At 48.9% G+C, this 20,469-nt stretch overlaps 5 protein-coding genes across 5 annotated transcripts; 3 read left to right on the forward strand and 2 right to left on the reverse strand.

Moving 5' to 3' along the window:
* Positions 1-7: 7 nt before the first annotated feature.
* Positions 8-1,442, reverse strand: Z518_11155 (uncharacterized protein; the record flags this gene model as incomplete). Its single annotated transcript, XM_013411425.1, has 5 exons — positions 8-303; positions 408-651; positions 713-831; positions 883-1,207; positions 1,275-1,442. The coding sequence occupies 5 exons, from the start codon at positions 1,440-1,442 to the stop codon at positions 8-10; spliced, it is 1,152 nt and encodes a 383-aa protein (XP_013266879.1).
* A 400-nt stretch (positions 1,443-1,842) lies between these two features.
* Positions 1,843-3,717, forward strand: Z518_11156 (uncharacterized protein; the record flags this gene model as incomplete). Its single annotated transcript, XM_013411426.1, has 4 exons — positions 1,843-2,178; positions 2,251-2,449; positions 2,509-3,283; positions 3,354-3,717. 4 exons carry the CDS (start codon positions 1,843-1,845, stop codon positions 3,715-3,717), a joined length of 1,674 nt encoding a protein of 557 aa, XP_013266880.1.
* A 3,564-nt stretch (positions 3,718-7,281) lies between these two features.
* On the reverse strand, positions 7,282-8,220 carry Z518_11157 (uncharacterized protein; the record flags this gene model as incomplete). The annotated part of the gene is made up of 1 exon (XM_013411427.1): positions 7,282-8,220. One exon carries the CDS (start codon positions 8,218-8,220, stop codon positions 7,282-7,284), a length of 939 nt encoding a protein of 312 aa, XP_013266881.1.
* A 5,215-nt stretch (positions 8,221-13,435) lies between these two features.
* Positions 13,436-13,774, forward strand: Z518_11158 (uncharacterized protein; the record flags this gene model as incomplete). Its single annotated transcript, XM_013411428.1, has 1 exon — positions 13,436-13,774. One exon carries the CDS (start codon positions 13,436-13,438, stop codon positions 13,772-13,774), a length of 339 nt encoding a protein of 112 aa, XP_013266882.1.
* A 3,931-nt stretch (positions 13,775-17,705) lies between these two features.
* On the forward strand, positions 17,706-20,006 carry Z518_11159 (uncharacterized protein; the record flags this gene model as incomplete). The annotated part of the gene is made up of 5 exons (XM_013411429.1): positions 17,706-17,884; positions 17,936-18,266; positions 18,526-19,516; positions 19,565-19,758; positions 19,812-20,006. 5 exons carry the CDS (start codon positions 17,706-17,708, stop codon positions 20,004-20,006), a joined length of 1,890 nt encoding a protein of 629 aa, XP_013266883.1.
* Positions 20,007-20,469: the final 463 nt, after the last annotated feature.

Here is a 20,469-nt window from a genome sequence, read left to right on the forward strand (position 1 = left end):
TGGTCAGTCACGCAGAACGACTCTCGAACACTGCGGCGAACAGATCCACCTGCCTTTCTAGCCATGCCTTTGTGACCTCTGCATTCACCGCAAAGGTAAACCCGTGCGGTACACCAGGGAGAATATCTTCGGTGACTTCAACACCAAACGATCGGAGAAGTTGTGCGTATGCGAGGCCTTGGGCCATCAGGTAGTCGCACGCGGCAACAGTAATATGTGTCGCGGGGTGCTGCGGATTGGGATGCGCCATTAGAGGAGAAATGAGAGGATGACAGATATCGGACGAGTTCGCGGTATACAGTTCTGAAGTGGATCAGGACGACTCTTCGAACGTACTTAGCTAGGAACTTACTTACCGTACAGCTTCTCGAACTCTTTGACAGTAGCCTCTGGTGCTGGCGATATACCAGTAATGGCTTCCTCGCTCTGGCTCTTCTTAACGACCCGTTGTTCCTCAAACAGCGCTTGTGCTTTCGGATGGGCAGTAACAGGTACAACGAGGCTCACCAATCGCAAGGGACGATCTTCTGTCAAGGGCCGCGTTTGTGACAGTTTTAGAGCAACAGCAGCCGCAAGGTTTCCTCCCGCCGAAGCGCCCCACAGAGCTATTCGGTCAGTGTCGATCCCGTAATCTGGCGCCTTTTGAATCACCTGGGCCAATGTCACTAACTGTCAAACCAATTCGGTATCCCCGTATGCGAAGTATATTTACCCATTCTAACGCCTGACAGCAATCATCCAAGGGAGCTGGAAAAGGATATTCCGGGGCCAGTCTGTAGTCGACGCTGAACACCACGGCACAGAGTTCGGACGCGAATATCGTCGAAATGTCTGCGCATTCGGTTAGAAGGAGCGGAACACCGAGACCAAGAAGGCACCAACTTTCATCGCCCAAGGGATTCCCGTGAATCCAACCGCCCCCGTGGAACATCAAGACGGCAGGCCTTGAATGTATCTTTGATTCCCTTTCTACAAGACGAGGATTGTACACGCGTATGCCGAAACTCTCTCGGCTAGTGCCCGAACAGAGTACTGAGACATCTTGTACATCGACTTTTGTTATGGGCCGTCGGCGTTTGATATTGATTCTAGCCCTGTATTCTGCAAGGGGCCCTCGCAGGAAAACCTCATCAATCCAACGTCGCATCAATCGCACATCCGTTCCATTTGGGATTTTTGTGAAATTGACAGGAAGCCTTGCTATCTCCTGTAACGCATTGTGAATCAGTTGCAAGCTATCTTTCAGGGGTTTGATCGGCTCCTGAGAGCCGTACCTGCAAGAAATTTATGTCAGGGATTTCAAATTCATGCGTGGCATTAGGATTCATGCCAACTGCTTTGCAGAAAATTTGCGCTTCCAGAGGGTCAAGAGGATGATGTTGGTCGTTCGTAGTGACCACCCTGCCCGCATTGGGCGACTCCTGAACGGCAACAGAAGCCATTTCTTTGACGATTTTTGTCAAGAGTGCAAAATAGGTCACCGGGAGGAAACTGCATCATTCAGTGTTGGTCATGCTCATAACCTAATTCTCCGGTCCATTGTTCGTCAGCACCAAATGCGTTTTGGAGCTCATTTCGCTCATTTTGGTAATTCCCCAGGCAGTTAGCGCGATCGCCGGATTCGTCAATGACGCCGCGACAGTTCGACGTTTCTCGACTCCCATCCCCGCAGAGTCTTTCCGAACGACTCAACTCATTCCGTAGTTGGATTTCCCCGGACGTGGAGATGGCCTAGAGGAAATTTGATGGGTCAAAAGAGACCAATATATTTTACGTTCTAAGTCCAGTCTACAGACGTTGCTTCTTGATAATTTCATTGAGCAGAACGTCCCTTGCAACAACATGGCAGTTTCCACTTCGAAGGACAAGGAATCCACACACGAGGAATATGTTCCCGAGGTCTTGCGAGCCCAGGAAGTGGTGGACCACAACATCCACCATCCGGTCGGATGGTGGAATTGGCGAGTACTTATGAACAGTGAGTCAATCCTAGTTTCCCTGTCCATTGTCGAATCATTACGCGATTCTTATATCAAAATAAGTCCGACTTACATTCCAGCAGTGGTAATAGTCGGCCTCTCGATGGGACTCTATGGCTACGATAATAACTTTGTCGCTCCACTTCTCTCGTTGCCTTTGTTCATTTTGAAGTATCAGGGCGGCGGTTTAGCGTTCACGGTAAGTTGGACCTTGGGCATGACCTCCTTAGTGTACTTTGGAAAAGCTAATACCGGTGCTTTCGTCACATAGGCCAGAAACCTCGATGTAATAGTGACGGTGCCCCTTGTCGGCGCAGCTATCGGTACCTTTATGGGGGCGCCTCTCATGAAATACATTGGTCGTAAGAAAACATTCCTCACGGCCTACTTCCTCCTTTGCACCCCGGGTTCACTTCTGCAGCTTTTTGCGCCAAATCTTGGGGCCTTGGTCGTGGGCCGGCTTTGGAATTGTAAGTACACACCACTTCATGTCGCATATCATTCCCAATGCGTCCTAAGCGGACACTAGATCTCGGAGTCAGCGTCCTCACCACGACGGCTCCGTTGTACCTCTCCGAACTGGTTCCGACCCATATCCGTGGTAGAGCGGTTGGATTTTGCATCGCCGGAGTGGCTGTGGTGGCCATTTTCGCAACCACTATTGTCTGGGGAACCGAAAAGATAAACGATGAGCGTCAGTACAAGGTTCCACTCGCCATCCAAGCGGCATGCCCTGTCGCATTTGGTTGTCTTACGCTTTTATGCTCAGAGTCACCCGTCTGGTATGCTCAACATGACCGGTTGGATCGTGCGCGTCTCACGCTCATGGCTCTTCGAAATAATATGACGGAGATTGTTGACGCGGAGCTCTCTATGCATCAAGTCGCTGTTACCGCGGAAGCCGAACGTCGGAGACAGACAAGATTTTGGGATATCTTGCACTCCGCGCACCTGAAACGAACAATCACAGCAGGAGCGCTACTTAGCTCGAGTCAAGTCGGCGGACAGATTCTGGTTGGGACTTACTCCACTGTCATCCTCGTACAAAGCGGGGTTGCGAACCCTTTCCAGATCACCATCATCATCACTTGCTTGCAATGCCTTGGGACAATCATCGGGCCCACACTCGTGGACAAAGCCGGCAGGAGACCAGTGGCCATCACAGGTTTCTCAATACTCTTTCTCCTCAATATGACGGCTGGAGGGTTAGCTGCAGCAGGTCTGACGACAAAAAGTCAGAGATTGGGTCTTGCGGCCGTGTTCATCACATTTGCCTTCTTTAACGCTGCCTCGTTCCTATCGCTGTAAGTGAGCGAGAATTATCCTACTGTACAGCCACCCAGCCAGCGTCTCCACATGCTGACTATACATCAGAGCATTTGTACTGCCGACCGAAATTGCCACGACATCGCTAAGAGAGCCAACCATGGCCTGGTCATTATTCTGGTCCTACGTGACGGCTGTCATCACGACGTTCGCAGTTCCGCAGATCACGGCCGCGGATGCCGGTAACCTAGGCGCCAAAGCGGCTTTCATTTTTGGTGGCTGTGTCTTCATCACCTTGGTCTGGGCATACTTTTACATTCCGGAGACAAAGGCGAGGACAATAGCAGAGGTCGATGAAATGTATGCCATCAACTTGCCGATGCGGCGTTGGAGGAATTATCAATGTCAGGCTGTGATCAACACGGCAATTGAGGTGCAAAGGCATGGGAGTATAGATGGGGAAGATGCTTAGGCTGGCTTCTGGGTGACTTGTCATGAAGCGACCGTCGGAGAACCTCATGGATGAAATTGAGATCGATGGAAACTGTCGAAGAAGCAATAACTAAATGGGCCGAAACCATCAACCGGCTAGATAATTGTAGCGGTTAAGAAAGCAGGTAGCCAACAAATCCACCTGTAACGTGGGTATAACAGAGAGGAATCACGTGTACACAAGAATAGGGGGTGGAATGGCAAGGACTGAAGCCTTGTTCTCTATCTTAGGTCTTTGGTTTCGTCCTTATATCTTGTTTCCGTCTCTCCAGCCATTCTGCATTCTGCGGTTGTCAAACTTGTGGTACAACTTGAGTTGAAGGAGTGCTCTGTTCTCCATCAAGTTGAGGTCCTGCCTCGCATGTTTATATAGACAAAGATTGTCGCCATCTTTCGGTGTCTCCGTGTTCAGCTCGTAGACGAAACTCTTGTCTAGCTGAACATTCATTGCCACGCTGAAAACGTTGCCACATATTGTCTCACAGTTCAACAGTAGGAATATTCTTCATACTATTCCTGGTGCCAGAGTAAGTGGGTTTGAGGTAATAATGCCGAAGGATATTATTAAGAGAATCAGTTCTGTGGGGTATCATATCGAGAATGTCACTCTTCTTCGAGCTGTTATTCCTAAGTGGACTTAGTGTAAGAAGTATGGTAGTGATATTGTTCAGGTGATTCAGGATAGAGCGCGACGGAGGGATTTACATCAAGCAGATCAGACAAGGGACTAATAGCGCCATCGGACCAGAATCGAGCTTCAACATCAAAATCTATTGCCAGTCAGCAAGGTGGCAATACTCGTCCGGTTGGGCGACCAAAAAAGAGTGTTACAACTCTGTCAACAGCTCGATCGACTACCACAAACACCTTCACGATTGCGAATATCACAGACGATTGGCATTGAAACAGAATCATCAAAGTTCGATATCCGTGTCTCAAGAACCGTTGGCTGTACTGGGAACACGTTTAGCCCTGGCGCAATTAAACGATTCAACGATATTTGTTGTGATATGAGGCCTGACTGACAAATAGATCATGGAAACGTTCCGGTGCTTTGAAATCAGATAAATGTTCTGGGAAGAGGATTCGAAGTATATATATCTCTTCTTCGTCCTCATAGATAAAGGTTGAATATTACATGCTTCCACTGCTTGAAATTCACATTGACTCAACCCTCTGTGCTGGCAGAGGAGACTCAGCCATCAAGCCCTCAGGGTGATTCCAGGATTCTCACACAGCCAGCTAAAACAAAACGAAAGAGAGCCATCAAACCCACCGCACACTCAACATTGACAGCTGCTATGTTCAAGTAGTTTACCTGGACGGCCCACCCACCGGGAGCCATTTCACAGATCCAAATATACTGGATCTGTGAAATGGATTATAGCTCGCGCGATTTTCCATCTATATCGCTATACTGGCGATATAGGACTTGAGGCGAAAATACCAAAAGAAAGGGCCCCCTCCTAAGGTCCATCTCTGACGAAACTCATAGATGGGGCGCCGCAGCCAGTGAAAGCTTCAGCCACACAAGTTCAACTGTAGAAGAGTTTGAATCAGTGACCCTCCCAACGGTATGAACAAGACGACATCATCAACAATCACTGGCTGGAGCATTACGTTTACCCATCTAGGGCACCTAGAAAGCTCAATGGAGTCTAGGCCGGACAACCCTCTTACCTTCACCTATGATTAAACACTAGTGAGGCCCCTCAATTCTATCGGTTCGACTACAACTCGAGTGTTTTACCGCTCGGTTACGTCCTTGATAGGTCAACCACGATTTGGTGTCAATTTTGAAGCAGTTTCTGGCGGAATAAAATATAAACTTGAATTTTTTATTTTTTTAATTTTGGAATCGCCCGGTTAGGGCTTGGCGTTGTGCGGCGACGCCAAGAGCGACGAGCCGGCCAATCACGTAACTATTTTCCGGGATCACGTGCTCCCCCGGTGTCTATGTGGCGGGTGGGCACCCTACTCGATAGATATCGATATGCTCGATATCGAGATGATCCAGGCATTGGATCCAGTCTGTGGACCACCTCAGACAAGCTCTACTAGTCACACTCGAGATGGTTCGTAACTGAGCGTTCACGGACAAGCTGTCACGGGACCATATGCCAAGGATTACATAATCAGAGGTTCTTCAAGCACTTCCTGCGTAGCATCCCATTTTGACTCTCTTCGTGCTACGTCTTGTACCTAGAACCCGATGTTAGCTAGAATACATTGTTTGTATCCTTGACCTCGAACCCTCACACAAGCCTCGATGTCGACGTGGTCCATGGATTGGATCCGATGGGTCATGGTATTTCATCGGATCCAATCTGTGGACCACCTAAGACGAGCTCTTACTGATCACACTCAAGATGGCCCGTAACGGGGCGTTAACGGATGAGCCTCGATATCGAGATGATCCATGGATTGGATCCGATGAAAGATCACTGCCATTGGATCCAGTCTGTGGACCACCCAAGTCCTTACTGATCACACTCGAGATGTGTGAGGGTTCGGGGTCAAGGATACAGTCAATGTATTCTAGCTAGCATCGAGTTCTAGGTACAAGACGTAGCACGAAGAGAGTCAAGATGGGATGCTACGCAGGAAGTGTTGAACAACCCCTAATTACGTAATCCTTGGCATATGGTCCCGTGACACCTGCGTAGTATACAGTTCAACGCAGGTTGCAGGGAAATTTCCCGCCAAATTTGGCGACCTGTACCGCCGCTTTTGGAGGCATTCATCTGTTGATGCCAAGATCGCTGCCTCTATTCCCATTCCACATTCGGCCCCCCACACTGGGTTGTCTCTCACATTTCCTCACCTTCCCCATGCACTATCGCTGGGGACCAGAAACAGTCCCCTTCAGAAACAGTAAGGGATCCGTCCAACGACGGGTGCCTTTAACTGCACCAACACCATGTTCTCGGCTATCCCTCATTTGAATGTCTAGTGATGATGCAACACAGCACGCTAAAGACAAACCCATTGGCTGAAGAGTGTTACAGTACTAACGAGTCCAACCTTAAAAGACAGTAGGTGATCTCACAGCATTTACAGGTTTTCAGTTCAGGTTCACTGGGACCGACTTGACTTGTGCCCAGGCACCCAATCGAGTGCCTGGAAACATCTTTGTACAGGATGGCAATTGTGAAATGGTGTCCTGGGAGCAATGAAAGCTCCCAGGCACAACAAAGGTATTCCCATGGCACTCCAGGGTAGCACGATAAAAATGTGGGATAAACCCACTGTGTTATGACCCAAGAAAGCGATTTAATTCATCAAGAGTAAACAGAAATTCCTTTTTCCCTTTTGTCAACATCTTTTCTGTGGGATTTCCCTTTTTTTTGTGCTGTCTGAAGAGTCCCCAGGCTCCAGGAAGCCAATTCATTCACGAAGTGCCAATGGAACCTTTCCTCCCTCTGGTTCATGCGTCTGTCAAGCCATTCAAGCAGCTGCCAGACCACTGGATAAAAGGAAGATACCTGATGCCGAGTTCCGTTCGCTAAAAAGAGCATTGTGGTAATCGCTAGTGGTAGGCTGACTAGTCTCGGGAATTGGCGATGTGGGTTGGTGGGCGCAATTCAGCTCCATTTGCGAGGAGTAATTTCTCCATCCGACGCAAATATTTCTTCTTGTAGTATGAAGATAAGCGCCGATAGGTGATTTGGTCTTCTCTTATCTTGACTTGGTCAAAGTACCAGTCAATTTTTTCCTCAAGCTTGACCATGCCTGCCTGCAAGGCTTCAGCTTTCTCCTCAATAGATCTGGAATGCAAGCTTTCACCACGATAAATTATATCGGACGGATGAGAAATATCGCATTGCCGTGGTTGAGCGCCGTTTTCGTGAAGTGTGTTCTGAAATACCGGAAAGACAAACTCCTGATAGAACAAATCCATGGCGTCAGTCTCTTCATCTTTTCTCCTCTCCATCTCGACGATGTCGTCTGTACATGCTATCGCCACCCCATTTGCCACGGCCTCTAGCACTTGTGCCTTTTGTTCAACCGACCCGAAATACCACGTACGCCCAATGCCGTGGAATGTTACTGTATCAGTGACGCCGGACGTGTTATCGTTCTCCTGAGGAGCTTGAGTCGATGCTGCAGTCATTGAGACAGGTGACCGTGGCTTCTCATCTGCTCGCTCATGTCGTATTTGCTCATGGCCATAAGTGTCACTTGCCATCTCGCTACTCCCGACAACGATTGCATGTGTAGTCCGGTGTCTGGTTACTCTGGTGTCGCAATTTTCCATGGCTTCTAGAAAGGGGCTGTCTCTTGAAGGTAGATAGGTTTCGTCCTGCTCCGAGCCTCCGGAAGGTGTAACTCTTGGGTTCGATGACTCTCCAGTAACCTCAATCAAGTCTGACAGCAAGTCTTGCGTCAGCGTCACAGTATAGTCATCAAATTGAGAGCATACCATCAATAAATGATCCATCGTCTTCCTCCATCGGGTGGTCCGGTCGTATCCGCCGGCCATGACTCCGTCTAGTTCGCCGCATTAGGCGTCTAGAGTTGTCGGTGTCGTTTCTGTGCTGAATCTGGAGCAGCCGGACGACTGACTCCAGAATCTTCTCTTGGCTGACGCCTTGAACGGCCGAGAAATGGTTTCCGCCTTCCTGATCGATAAAAGTTTGTGCAAGAGGGCGAAAAGTTTGTCGGGAGCCGTCTTTTGGAGATTGTGATCGATAGAAGGCTCGAATGTCTTCGCCTAGCCGCTTCACTGCTTTCGGCGACTTTATGCCTATGCTCTCAGAGCAACCTTTTATCGAACGGATGCGTTTCATACGGATACGAGCCGTACGTGAAACTGACGGAGGAGCATAAAAATATGATCTACTTCAAGGAGCAGAGATTTTGAAGGAGGAGAAGAGCAAAAAGGAGGGAGATTTCAGGGGGATTGTTTTCACGATGCACTCTTTGGCGCTTGTACTGTGCCAAGAGGCAGGGGGTGCTAGGGCTACCCCGGCACTGAGCACATGTAACTGCCAAGGACTAGTAGCCCAACAGTCTAGATCGGATCGCAGGGAGCTCTAGTCATGAAATCCTTTGGTCCTCCATAAGCGGTACTATACGGTGATGAATGCACTGAATCGTATCAACTCAGGCGACGCGAGTGAATCCCAAACTTCATGATAGTCGAGCCCACGTTGGCCTACGTTCGTCCCAACATCCGAACCCGGCAAGGTAATGAATTATGTTGGACAATAGCACTGAACAAATGCTAACCAATCATTTATGACAAACTAGGATATTTTGCAACACTCACTCAATAGATTGTATCACCATTAACAGGCAGCAATGGTGACATACACTCATTAGATAGATATATAGATGGGCTTTACCCTACACTCATGAGGAGAGCCAGAGCATTCTTTCAATCCACGAAGTTCAACAAATTACCGTACAGCAGATCGCAGCAGAACGCAGGTTGGCTTGATTTTCCGATCAATCAAATGGATATCACGTTTACCGTACCTAGATTATGCCCACGCTGTACAACCCTATTGTGCCGCCGCGATAACTGCACGCTTGGTCCTATACCGGCTTCAATGTCTACGTTCCGAAGAGTCCTCTTTGGCCAGCCGCGGCCGCCTCCGCACTCGAACAACCAAAACCTCCGAGAAGAATATGTGATTCTCATCAGGCTCGAGACGATACTCATTGTACTTATTCTTATTACACCTCTATTCAAATTACAATATCTCATCTCGCACATGTACACCTCGATATCAATATCTGAACCTAAAGTGCGTTCTGACAATGACCTAGAAATGACCGGTCTAACTCTTGAACCATTCCACATCTGAATAATCTGGACTGAATCTATAACAATCTCTATCGACAGCCCATGTAAAGATGCGGAGGATGTGAGGTGAGATGTATCTATATCTTCTGGAGATGTATGGTCCACCCCTTCCATCGACGCTTGACCAGGAGTTGGTCTTTTCTCTTGATCGAGTAGTATAGGTTTGCTGTGGCCGCTGTCACCGTCGGAAAGCGAGGAGCCTGATGAGGATTCCATAGTGTCTTTGTATGTCAGCGTCTCGTTGAACATAATATGTGGTGTGTGAAGGATTGTGAGGCTGTCGAGGAGCCAAATCCGGTAATTGGTGGTGCTGTCATCTTGCATACCTACAAGATAGCCTCGAAGCGTACGAGCGGTGGATTTCTCCGACTTGACGAGCTGATAAGGAGGTTTGTGGTAGTAGACTACGCATCCGAATCGTCGTAGGTGGGAGAGGTCGACCGTTTCCTCTTCACGCTTGATTGCTTTCCAGAACATTTGGTAGGGCGTAGTTTGATGAGACTCTCGCGTAGCGGACCTGTTACCAATAGGAGAGAGCTTCGTTCCACAACGTCTGTGGGAGACCGCTGTCGAGCATCATAGCTCGTGCTTTGGTGAGCAAGACCTTATTAGAGGCCTCGGCGATGCCATTTTGCTCAGGCGTATAGGCGGCCGAATACTCGAGACGAATAGCTTCGCGATTGTAAAGCTCTTGAAGTGTCGTGGACTCCGAATTCTGTTCCTTGGTCGATGCGAACCACTTGGATACAGAATGGTCGACAATGAACTTTGGTCCATTGAACAAAGTTGACAGTAGTCTGATGTGCATCTCCTTTCACCACTAGAGGGAAAATCCAGCGATATCGAGAGTAGTCGTCCGTTATCACGACCACATAGTACTGGTCGGAGAATGATTCTGGCTGAATGCGACCGATAAGGTCGACGTGTACCTTTTCGAGAGGTCGCAGAGCACGTTGCTGAGGTGCCCGTGATACCTTTCGTGTTAATTTAGTAAGCTGACAAACTTCGCACGGTGGAAGTTGTTGAAAGGGTGCGTGTGGCAGTCTGTGTGTAGCTGTTTGGATATTTCACATGGTCGTGATGCTAGGATGTCCAAGCCGTAGATGCCATAGATCAGTCTGGTCAAGGCCTCTGCTCGTCACAGAAGAAGGCTGATCCAAGGGTATGGTAGCTGTAGTTCCGTTTGGAAGAGCTGTGAGAAAGGCGCTGCTATCCTTGTGCACTAACTGACGATCAGGGGAAGCTAGCACTCTAGTATGCGTGGAAGCTGTAGAATGTAGTGTCGCTAGCTGAAGGATGTTGAGGTCGTGGTGAATGGGTGCATAGCCAAAAGGGCGGTTGCTACTAACGTGTCGGAACGTGCAATCGAGATTGCTAAAGTAGACCCCTTTGGCGCGGAACTGGTTGCTGCTGAGAAGGTTGATCGGTAGATCAGACACATGCAGCACTCGTTGGAGTGTGATTAGCTGTACGCCTCCATCAGGCAGGCTAAGATCGAGGTTGATGGAACCTTGAGTCGTACTGTAAAGGTGATGAACGGTTTAGCACTTGAGTGCCTGTCATGCAGGGAGGATGTCGTCGCCAAAGCTTGTTGAGCAACCACACACCAAGCTCTAATTACAAGAAAAGTTCAAATACTCTCGCCATCTTTCTACCCACCCATGTTTGCTTGCCCCTTACATAATCCATGCACATAGCGCCCCGCTACAGTACATGTGTACGTCCCAGTGGCACCGTGAATGATGACCGGTGGTGTGATCGGCTGTGGATCGAGGAGTGGCTGCGTTGTAATGCAGCAATGCTCGTTGGCTTCGGAGTCGACGACCCAGCAGGTGTCATTCGTCGTGGCTGTAAGCATATGAATGGGAGAGACGGAGATCATGGTGGCTCGCGAGTCTGGCGCATTCCCATTAGTTGCCGTTTGAGGCGTAGTTGGCTTCTTTTCAGGATGCTGAATGAAGCATTCTTCGTCGGTATGGTTCGATCGAGGATGAATTTTGCAGGTGCCAATGTGCTTGGACTTATTGCTTTGTTGGCAGTCCACATTGGGACTAGTCTAGTCACGTGCACCGCACCCTTCGGTGCCCCTTTTTGTAGCTTGCACCCTCGCCCAGATAGATTCATTCAATCAATCTCCTCTCGGCTCAACAACAGGCTCTACTAATCACATTCGACATGCTTCGTAACCGAGCGTGAACGGACGAGCCTCGACGTCGAGATGGTCCATTGATTTGTGAAATATGCCAAGGCGCTAGTAACTGGGAATAAAAGCGGCCTTCGGCACGCCCTCACTTAGTTAGCTACGAATAAAATTCCACTCGTTATTTTACAGATTGGATCTGATGCTGGGGGTCTTTCATCGGATCCAGTTTGTGAACCACCTAATCGCACTCGAAATGTTTCGTAACCGAGCGTGAACGGCAAGCCTCGACGTCGAGATGATCCATGAATCCGACCCCACGACATTACCACCGCCATCGGATCCAATCCGTAGACCACCTAGCGCAATGTATATCATCTTGGGAGAAATGTGGGGCTATCCAAATATCCAAATGAGATCCAAATCTATTCAAATCAAATCAAATCAAATCAATCCTTTTCGAATCCAAATCAAATTAAATTCGAGGCTCGATTTGATTTAACTTATTTGTTTACAAGCCTACTCCGTTAGTCATCTATCTTAAGGGCCGCCATTTGTTCGGTCCTTTTCGTCCCATCAGCCCGCATTTTCCAAAAACTTCATCGGCCATTTGTTTGAATTCACGTCCAGTTTCCAATTTACCATGACTACGTCCCTTATTAACCTCGTGAAAAGCGTTCCACTGCTCAGTGGCAACGCCATTGACGTTTCCGCCTCGATCGGGCGTCGTCCCTTCTTTGTGCCTCTACGAGACGTACCACGACACTATGAAGGCACGACCGGCAAATGGACCAAAATAGGACATCCAGCAACTCTCATCAACAAGCCCGGACCGGTCCGGCAAGGCAATATCATCCGGAGTTTCGGTTGTTGTGTATAATATAAAGAAATCGTCTGGCCCAGCAGACTTATTCCTCTCCTCAGTGTACGTTTCGGCGTTCAACTTCTTTTTGACAAATTTACACCGTCCTACTTCGCGCACAATTTTTGCTCTGAGAATCCGTAGGCTGCGTCTGAATACTGAGGGAGAAATCGCCGGCCGACACGTTCGGAGCGTTGAGGATGACATGGAATAACTGCTTCTCCGCCAGAATGATACAAAAGATCAAGCCGGGAGACTTCCAAAACCTTCTGGCGCTGGACGCTGCACTGGCGAAGTGACACGAGGATCTGCCATTTTTCTTGAAAAGAGAAATTTACACAGCGGTCGGAGCGTCTAAGGAAGAGGCATATCGACCACCAGTAATGTTGCTGCATATTTTCAAGGCCCAAGCAAGAGCAATTGAAGCTCGGTTCGTTGCACTACACCGTCCAAGCAACGCTGAAGTTGATCGCGCCAGATACCTACACCTGAAAATTCTTTTGACTCGGCCAGTGTTCGTCTCCCTGTTATACAACATTGGAGCGAAGCTTCAGCCTCTGTCGCCTGCTCTTTCTCTACAAGCGAACCTTCAAGAATTGATGGTGCAAAAAATTAGTCGCCATTGCATAGTTGCTGCTCGCAGCCTAATAGCCACGATTTGTAATGATATCACTTCCACCAACGGAACAGATCCTGCATGGTGATATAATGTCTTTTGTGAGTTTGCTCTCCATGATGTTCGCATTGATAATGTCTTTGTCTAGCTGTATCAAATTAGATGCTCTAAACGGACACGAGCTGACTAGGGAAGACATATATGCAGCTGCCACTCTCTTTGCTGTCGAGAGGCTTTCTCCTTTATTTGAGCCAGATAGTCTGCCAGAATGGAAAGAGCACTGGGAAAGGTGTCTCAACAACCTCTATACTCACAGGGCCCAGAGCCGATCTGCTCGCAAATGCTAACACGCGCAGCTACATCTTCTCGTAAATTTGCATCCTCAACTGACGCCTTGGGGAAATCTGTTCAGCAGGTCACAGCTCCCGAGTTGACAGCGGACGTGGAGATCTCAAACCCCAATATCATCGAAGGATTATGTGCTCCTACCTATACGGCATTCGAAGTTAATGCAGCCGAGGTGCAAGACACATCCTGGCTAGAAAACACTCTCTTTGGTACCGATATGAACTTCGACTGCTCAATTAACGAATGGTTCGATGCGTGAGGTGAGTGACATGCCTATTACCTGCACATGTACTCTGCGAAAATTGAGTGACAATAGGGCATTGCGTGGCAGTGTGGTACACACGATCGACCACTATCTAGATCTTACGCAGTCCGAAAATACCTAACAAGACAGCGTCATCAATGTGGACGAGTTTGGATGTGCCAATCTGCTAATGAGGCCGTAGCCGGCAGTGCTGGGTGTTCATTGTAAAGCAAAAACATTGAGGAAGCTTCGACAAGTACACACCGTGTTAGGGAACCTTGAGCAAACCCCCATCGATCGTTTGAAAGAAGGCCTCGGCTGGCAAATCGAAACTCGGAACGGGCAACGTAGGATAGGTAATGGCGGAATAAATCGAGAAGTTCTGAACGTGGTACTCGAATTTCATATAAGCCCAAGTCCAAGACTGTATCAAGTCTGGGCGTGGACCTGTCAAACTGGGTACAACTTGAGATGTATTGTATGCTCTAAGCTCTTCCAACGAGTGTGAAATAGAGCTCATCTATATCTATTTACGCAGTGTACGCTGGCGTTGGTGCCTATTAATGGTGTTGCACGCCAGGAAGTGATGTTAGAGAATGAGTTGGTTTGCCATGAACGATTTGTTACTATTTGTTCAACAGTATATCTTACTTGTAGCAGATGGCCGTGCAGAATCAGATTTGATTCACGGAGAGGTGCGACTGTTATGTGTCATTTCTTGAGGAGATGCTTAAGTGTCTGCGAATGCTCGTCTTTGAGTTTGATCAAATCATAGATGGGCGATTGGGCCAGCCCTTTCCGCTGCGAAGAGAGGAGGAGACGAACAACGTCGGTGGTGGTGACTATGCTGGTTGCGGTCGAGATGATGCGATACGACACGAGTGCGAGAAGCGACGACTTAGTCTCCAGTGACAGGAATGGGGTCTCGCCAAATCCATCAAATGCAAGCTTTTCCGACTCACCGGATTGGGCGTGTAAAAGTCTTGACCTCAGACACGACCTCGTGCCGGTAACCACGGAAGCAAGGGACTCCACACTAGAGGGTGGGGCGTGGGACCTCGATGACATCATTGACCCGGTGTACGGTGTTGCTCGCTTGCTTGCTTACAAAGTGGCCTGGGTACAAGAGAAATCCGCGGCATTGTATCGGAAGCAATTTGCTGTTAAATGCAACCTTCATAAGGTGGATATCAATTCGGCAAAGTGTGGCTCCGGGAATGTCATTTGTGGTGTAGATTTTCCGGAAACCTTGGCACACAAGAACATCAATTCTGCTTCATATTGTTGATTTCGTTCCCATCACTAGTTGGATTCCTACGTATGTTGTGGAATGACATACACCATTGAGCAGCGCCCAGAGGCTTGCGCTGAGCAGTAAAATGGGTTCTACACCAGATCCTTCGAAAGGCCCAACAGTCAGGACTTTGATCCAAGGGAGCCCAACCATCCCGAGAAGTATTCAGCTCGACTGTGTTAGAGACTAGGGCGAGGCCAACTAGCACAAGATAATGGCCTAGATCACCCAAGAGTTTTGCGAGAGATGTAGACCTCAGAGTCGTACATGCATTTAGAGTGTTCGTAGAAGAGGGATGGATTCTATGACTATAGTTCATTCCAGAGAGGCTCAGATCTCCATCACGACACCTGCTTCTATCCTTGAGACGGCATTGAACCGCGCAGCCACCTATGCCCGGTCTCCGAGGATTGGCAATTATTCCCCACAACGATAGGTTGATACTAGGCCTAGATCCTAGTCTCGGACGCAGGACATTTGCAGATATTCGCGAGAAGAAGCCCCAAATGAAGATCGCCATGGGTCCCGATACAGGGGACAGTTGATAGACTGTGGAGTCTAGAGAAGGAATGTGTTGTTGTTTTTCTCTCTAAGAGAGAGCAAGGAAGGGCGCAAGTTGCCAAGCCAAACAGCCTCACGTGACGTTGCCAAGGCAACGCGTCACGTGACTGGCCAACAACAGTCAAATCGGCTGCTTTAGCCCGTCGATATCTTGAAGCGCACGGGATCTCTGTCAAGGATATCCTGATATGGGGAGGCGAAATCGTCTTTGCGAACCGCCCGGAAGAATGCTTACTTCCGTGCCACGATCTCAGCCGGGGTTTTAATGCTGTGCTCTAGGAAGCCTTGACGACTCCCTGGTGGAAGAATCAGCCGGAAGAACTTCCCGCCGTCGACTTTTCTGACTTCGTCGTCTTCTGTAGAGAGGACTTACCCGACGACGTGGCGTATCTGCTCCCGTGGATCATGGCAGAGACGAAGATCGTTCTCGAACGTCAATTCTATTCATTCCCGGGCCGATGGACCCCAAAAAGATGGCCAAGACAACTGTTCCATTGCATCCCGGTGCAGAAAGATTTTACCGCGAGAAGGGATATTTGTGAAGCAAGAGGCTAGCTAATCGCCTGTTCGGGTAGTAAACAGCCCGTGTACTTGGAAGCGTCTCTTCACTAGTCCCTGTTTGTGTGAGTACTCCGGGAATTTGTCGATGACATGTTTATACTCCTCGAAACCATCTTTCTAGAAATCAGCATCGCCCATTAACATCTCCGTCTCCCGTACATGTTCCTTGAGCCACGGTAACATGTACGCAAGGCTGCCCGTGATCGGAGTGCTTCGTATCGCACTTTCAAGGCTTCTCCAAAGACCTTCTGCAATGTGCGGACAATCCACGGGTTGGCCTCATACATAGGTCGCATAATAGCTACTACATGTATGATGGGCCACTGGTTTGAAATCAGTCAAGGGATAAGTACAATGCTGGCAACGATCGACGATCGAGGGCTTTGATGTCGAGAAGATGGCGTTAATTTCGCTATCTTCAGGCATCTGAGAAAGGTCTTTTCCCGGACCGACGGCGTACAAGTTGACGCCAGGAGGAAGCAAATGTGGAATTTTAACCTTGCGCTCCATGAGTGAGGGTTTTAGAGCGCCGGTTATGGACTCGTTCTCTGTGACTAGAACGCCGAAGTCTTCTTCCATTATGCCTCGTTGCCATGCAGCTGCAGTCACTGCGCAAGAGTTAGCACTCCAATGTAAAAGGAATCGTACGATACACCAATTTTGATATTCTGGTATGTCAATCCGCTTTCCTCTCAGATCTGGTGGATTTGCAATACCAGAATTCTTGTTGATGTACGTAAACTGATGTCTGAAGAAGCGCGACGGGAATATCGGCAGAGCAACGAAAGGCTGATGGTCTTGATTCAAGATAAGGACATATGATGAGATCTAGACTTCAGAGATGTCGAACTCCTAAAAAAGCAATTGCCGGAAGAATTTGCTATGTCATTAGCTACTAGAGGCAGAGACTACGATGGGCATGTGTCAAACTTCTCTTCATTGAAAGAATGCTCTGTCCCTCTTCGATTAGAGGGTGGCATTGAGCCTGTCTATATATCTATCTAACGAGTGTACGTCATCATTGCTTCCCGTCAATTGTAATACAGTCTGGTGAGTGAGTGTTGTAAAATAACCCGGTTAGTAGTGAACGATAGGCCATCAATTGTTCAACGGCATGGCCTACCTTTCTTCAATACGATAGTTCAGAACACCAAATCGATACCCTCTAGCATCTTCTAGCACTTTCATTGATCATAGCCCCAGCAAGCGAAGGGTAGTATGAGCTCCATGATGCTGGCTGAATACCATGAGAGGGTAGAGAATCTCGTTGTCTCAGCCCTATAGCTGTGGACTAGCTTTGACGGGTGGTATATACCTAGGAACTGTAGCTATACAACACGCCGATAGCAATTCGTGTTCTGGCGTGACAGCATGACTTGGACACCGCCAACAACGATCGTGGGTGCAGACAAGTTTCCCCGCATGTTCAAAGTTCCGGATCCGATCCCCGGGTTGCGAAAACATAAAAGGATATGAGGACCGCACAATCCCGATCCGCGGCATTTTACCAACTACGTCACTGCAGAAGCCATGTCGGACAACAGCGGAAAGGTATCTAACAAAAGGCGATTGGGATTCGGAAAAGCTTGTTTCACCTGTCGGAAGAAGAAGCATCGTTGTGACGGGAGGCGACCAAACTGCTTCGGCGGCGAAAATAGAGGGCTGCGATGCGAATATGCCGACGATGTGGCCCAACCTCTGCTAGGAGGGTGAGAACCGACTGCAGCTTTAACGTGAATACCAAGACTGATTACGTCTAGCATCGATAACGTCGCTCGTGCTCCCCGTCGACGAGGAGACCCAAGAGGCAGAACCCGAGATTTGTTGCCAGCCACTGAGGAAACCGAAGGATTCTTAGGAGGAGCAGTTGGTCAGAGATCGAGGAACATCGATGGGAGTGGTGAGAGTGTTCAGGTTCCATCGCCAGAGGAGGTAGCAGGCGCGTGTATCAAACGTGACATCTTTGTCTCATCCACAGCGAGCCTGGTCGAGTCCAATGGGTATTTGGGCGACTCCTCCACCCTGGGGTTTGTATCAAAGATCAGGCCCGAATTGCAACCGACCACGGATGGCACACATAGTATAGTGATGGTAAGCTAGATCTGCCCATCGCCATCGTCAACAGTGAGGATTGTTCACGAGATCCAGACTGTTACTCCGGAAGATTCAGCTGTCCCCCTAACGTCAATCTCTCCCTCTGTTTCTCAAGACGAGGGTTGCAGTCACTACGAATTACCGGCATGAGAGATCGCAAACGAATTGGTCGATGCGTACTTCGAACGGGTACATGTGCTCTACCCGTTCCTCCATGAAGGAAGCTTCCGAGCACATTACGAGCAGCTTTGGGTAGACCCAGACCTCTCGAAACCGAAAAAACCCTTCCTGGCTGGCCCTCGTGAACCTTGTCTTTGCGTACGGGTGCGAATTTTGCCTCGCAGGCGATATAGACGAGTTTGACAAACACTACTCGACTTTCATCGAACGTGCGAAAAGGATCATCCTGTCCTTGGTCTTCCGGAGTGCGGATCTCGCTCTCGTGCAAGCACTTCTTCTGCTGTGCCGTTATATGCAGGGTACCCTCGCGTTGAATGCGTGTTGGAATTTCAGTGGGCTGATGATACGTAATGCAATCAGTATCGGCCTCCATGTCGACCCAACGGATGATGGAACTATTTTGCCGGTGGAAAGGGAATCAAGAAAACGACTATGGTGGGGATGCCTAGTTCTCGATCGTACATTGTGTATGAAACTGGGCCGCCCGCCTTCGATCCGCGAAACTGATGCTCATGGAGTTGATCTACCCTTGGAAGTGGACGACCAATACATCATTGACACTTCTTTGGTGCCACGGCAACCCTTGGGACGGCCTTCCCGAATGTCCTTCTTTGTTCAAACCATCAAACTGTCCCACATAATTGACTGCATACTGTCCAGGATCTACCCCACCAATGCTAAGGGAGAGAAGAAACGATATCAGACTTCGTTATCCCATCGGACTGATGAATCTTCCATCCTGGGAAATACCTTTCTGCTCGACGGCCAATTGCAGGCCTGGTGGAATGAGATGCCCCTTTACCTCAGAGAAGACCCCAACATGCCTGACGGTATCGACTTTCAGCGTCAAAGGCGCGTTATGCGAATCCGATTTCTTCAAATCCGGCTTCTGCTCCAGAGGCCAATATTTTTGCTTTTTAGCCAGGGTCAGATTCAGGACGAATTCATGAGAGCTGGTGCAGTTGCATCTTCCCAGGTGTGCATCTTTGCAGCCCAAGAGACGATTCAATTGATACACCAGGACTACAACCGGCAGTTTCTCAACTCTGTGTGGTACAATTTGCACTGTAGGTGTCCTATCCTTCCAGATGAGGATTCTACTCACATGGCAGTAGATGTGTTCACTTCTCTGGCTGTTCTCATGACCGTTCAGACGATGGAAAAGTCCTTACGCAGCCTCTTATCGTCACTACCTGAGCGTGCCGTTTTCGATCGCGGAATGGAATTCCTGCGCGCGGTGAGTACTCTCGCCTCACACTATGTTACAATTCTGGATAGATTGCGAACTCCGCCTTCTGGGCCCAACGAGGTACCCCTATCTTGAAATAATGAACTAAAAGTCCAAGCGCTGACATGCAACAGAATACACAGACGATACCTAGTCGGAACCCTACCGAACCATTGACTGAGCAAGCCTGCGCTCCTCAGACGGATCCCAGTCTATTCGGATTCCGAGATGACATTGATTTCCCCGTCGTCGACTCTCTGAATTCGCTTTTCGAGACTGGACTCCCGCTGTCCACGACGGACTGGGCATGTTTCAATGGTAGTCTTTGAGGGCGGTTGTTGACCAACCAAGCATACTCGAGACCATATCCTGGACCAATAGTAGCTATATGCAGAGATTCCCGCTCGAAAGGATAAGTACGTAATTTGTGCCTCCTTATTCCATCAGTGTTGCTCAGTAGGAAGAAGTGTTGAACACCTTTAGCCTCTCAAAACGTTCCTACCATATCAACAAATAGTATGGGGGATCAATTGCTACTCCTTAACAATAATGCCCACATTCCAATGTCATGACAATGCGACCGCACACGGGCTCAGACCTGCCCTCAGAACTCTGCCGCGCTTTGATCAAGTATCGTTTGGCCCTCTCCGCTCTCTGTACGGTCCGCACATAAGAACTCTGCTACTTTTGAGACACCGAAGAATCTGATGTACACAAGCGGTAAAGATGGGTCCGATCCCGAGAAATCCGCGGCATTCTTTTGTCGGGATTCGGAAGTGTCGGAAACGGACT

Source organism: Rhinocladiella mackenziei (genome assembly GCF_000835555.1).
Source record: "Rhinocladiella mackenziei CBS 650.93 unplaced genomic scaffold supercont1.11, whole genome shotgun sequence".
NCBI lineage: Eukaryota > Fungi > Ascomycota > Eurotiomycetes > Chaetothyriales > Herpotrichiellaceae > Rhinocladiella > Rhinocladiella mackenziei.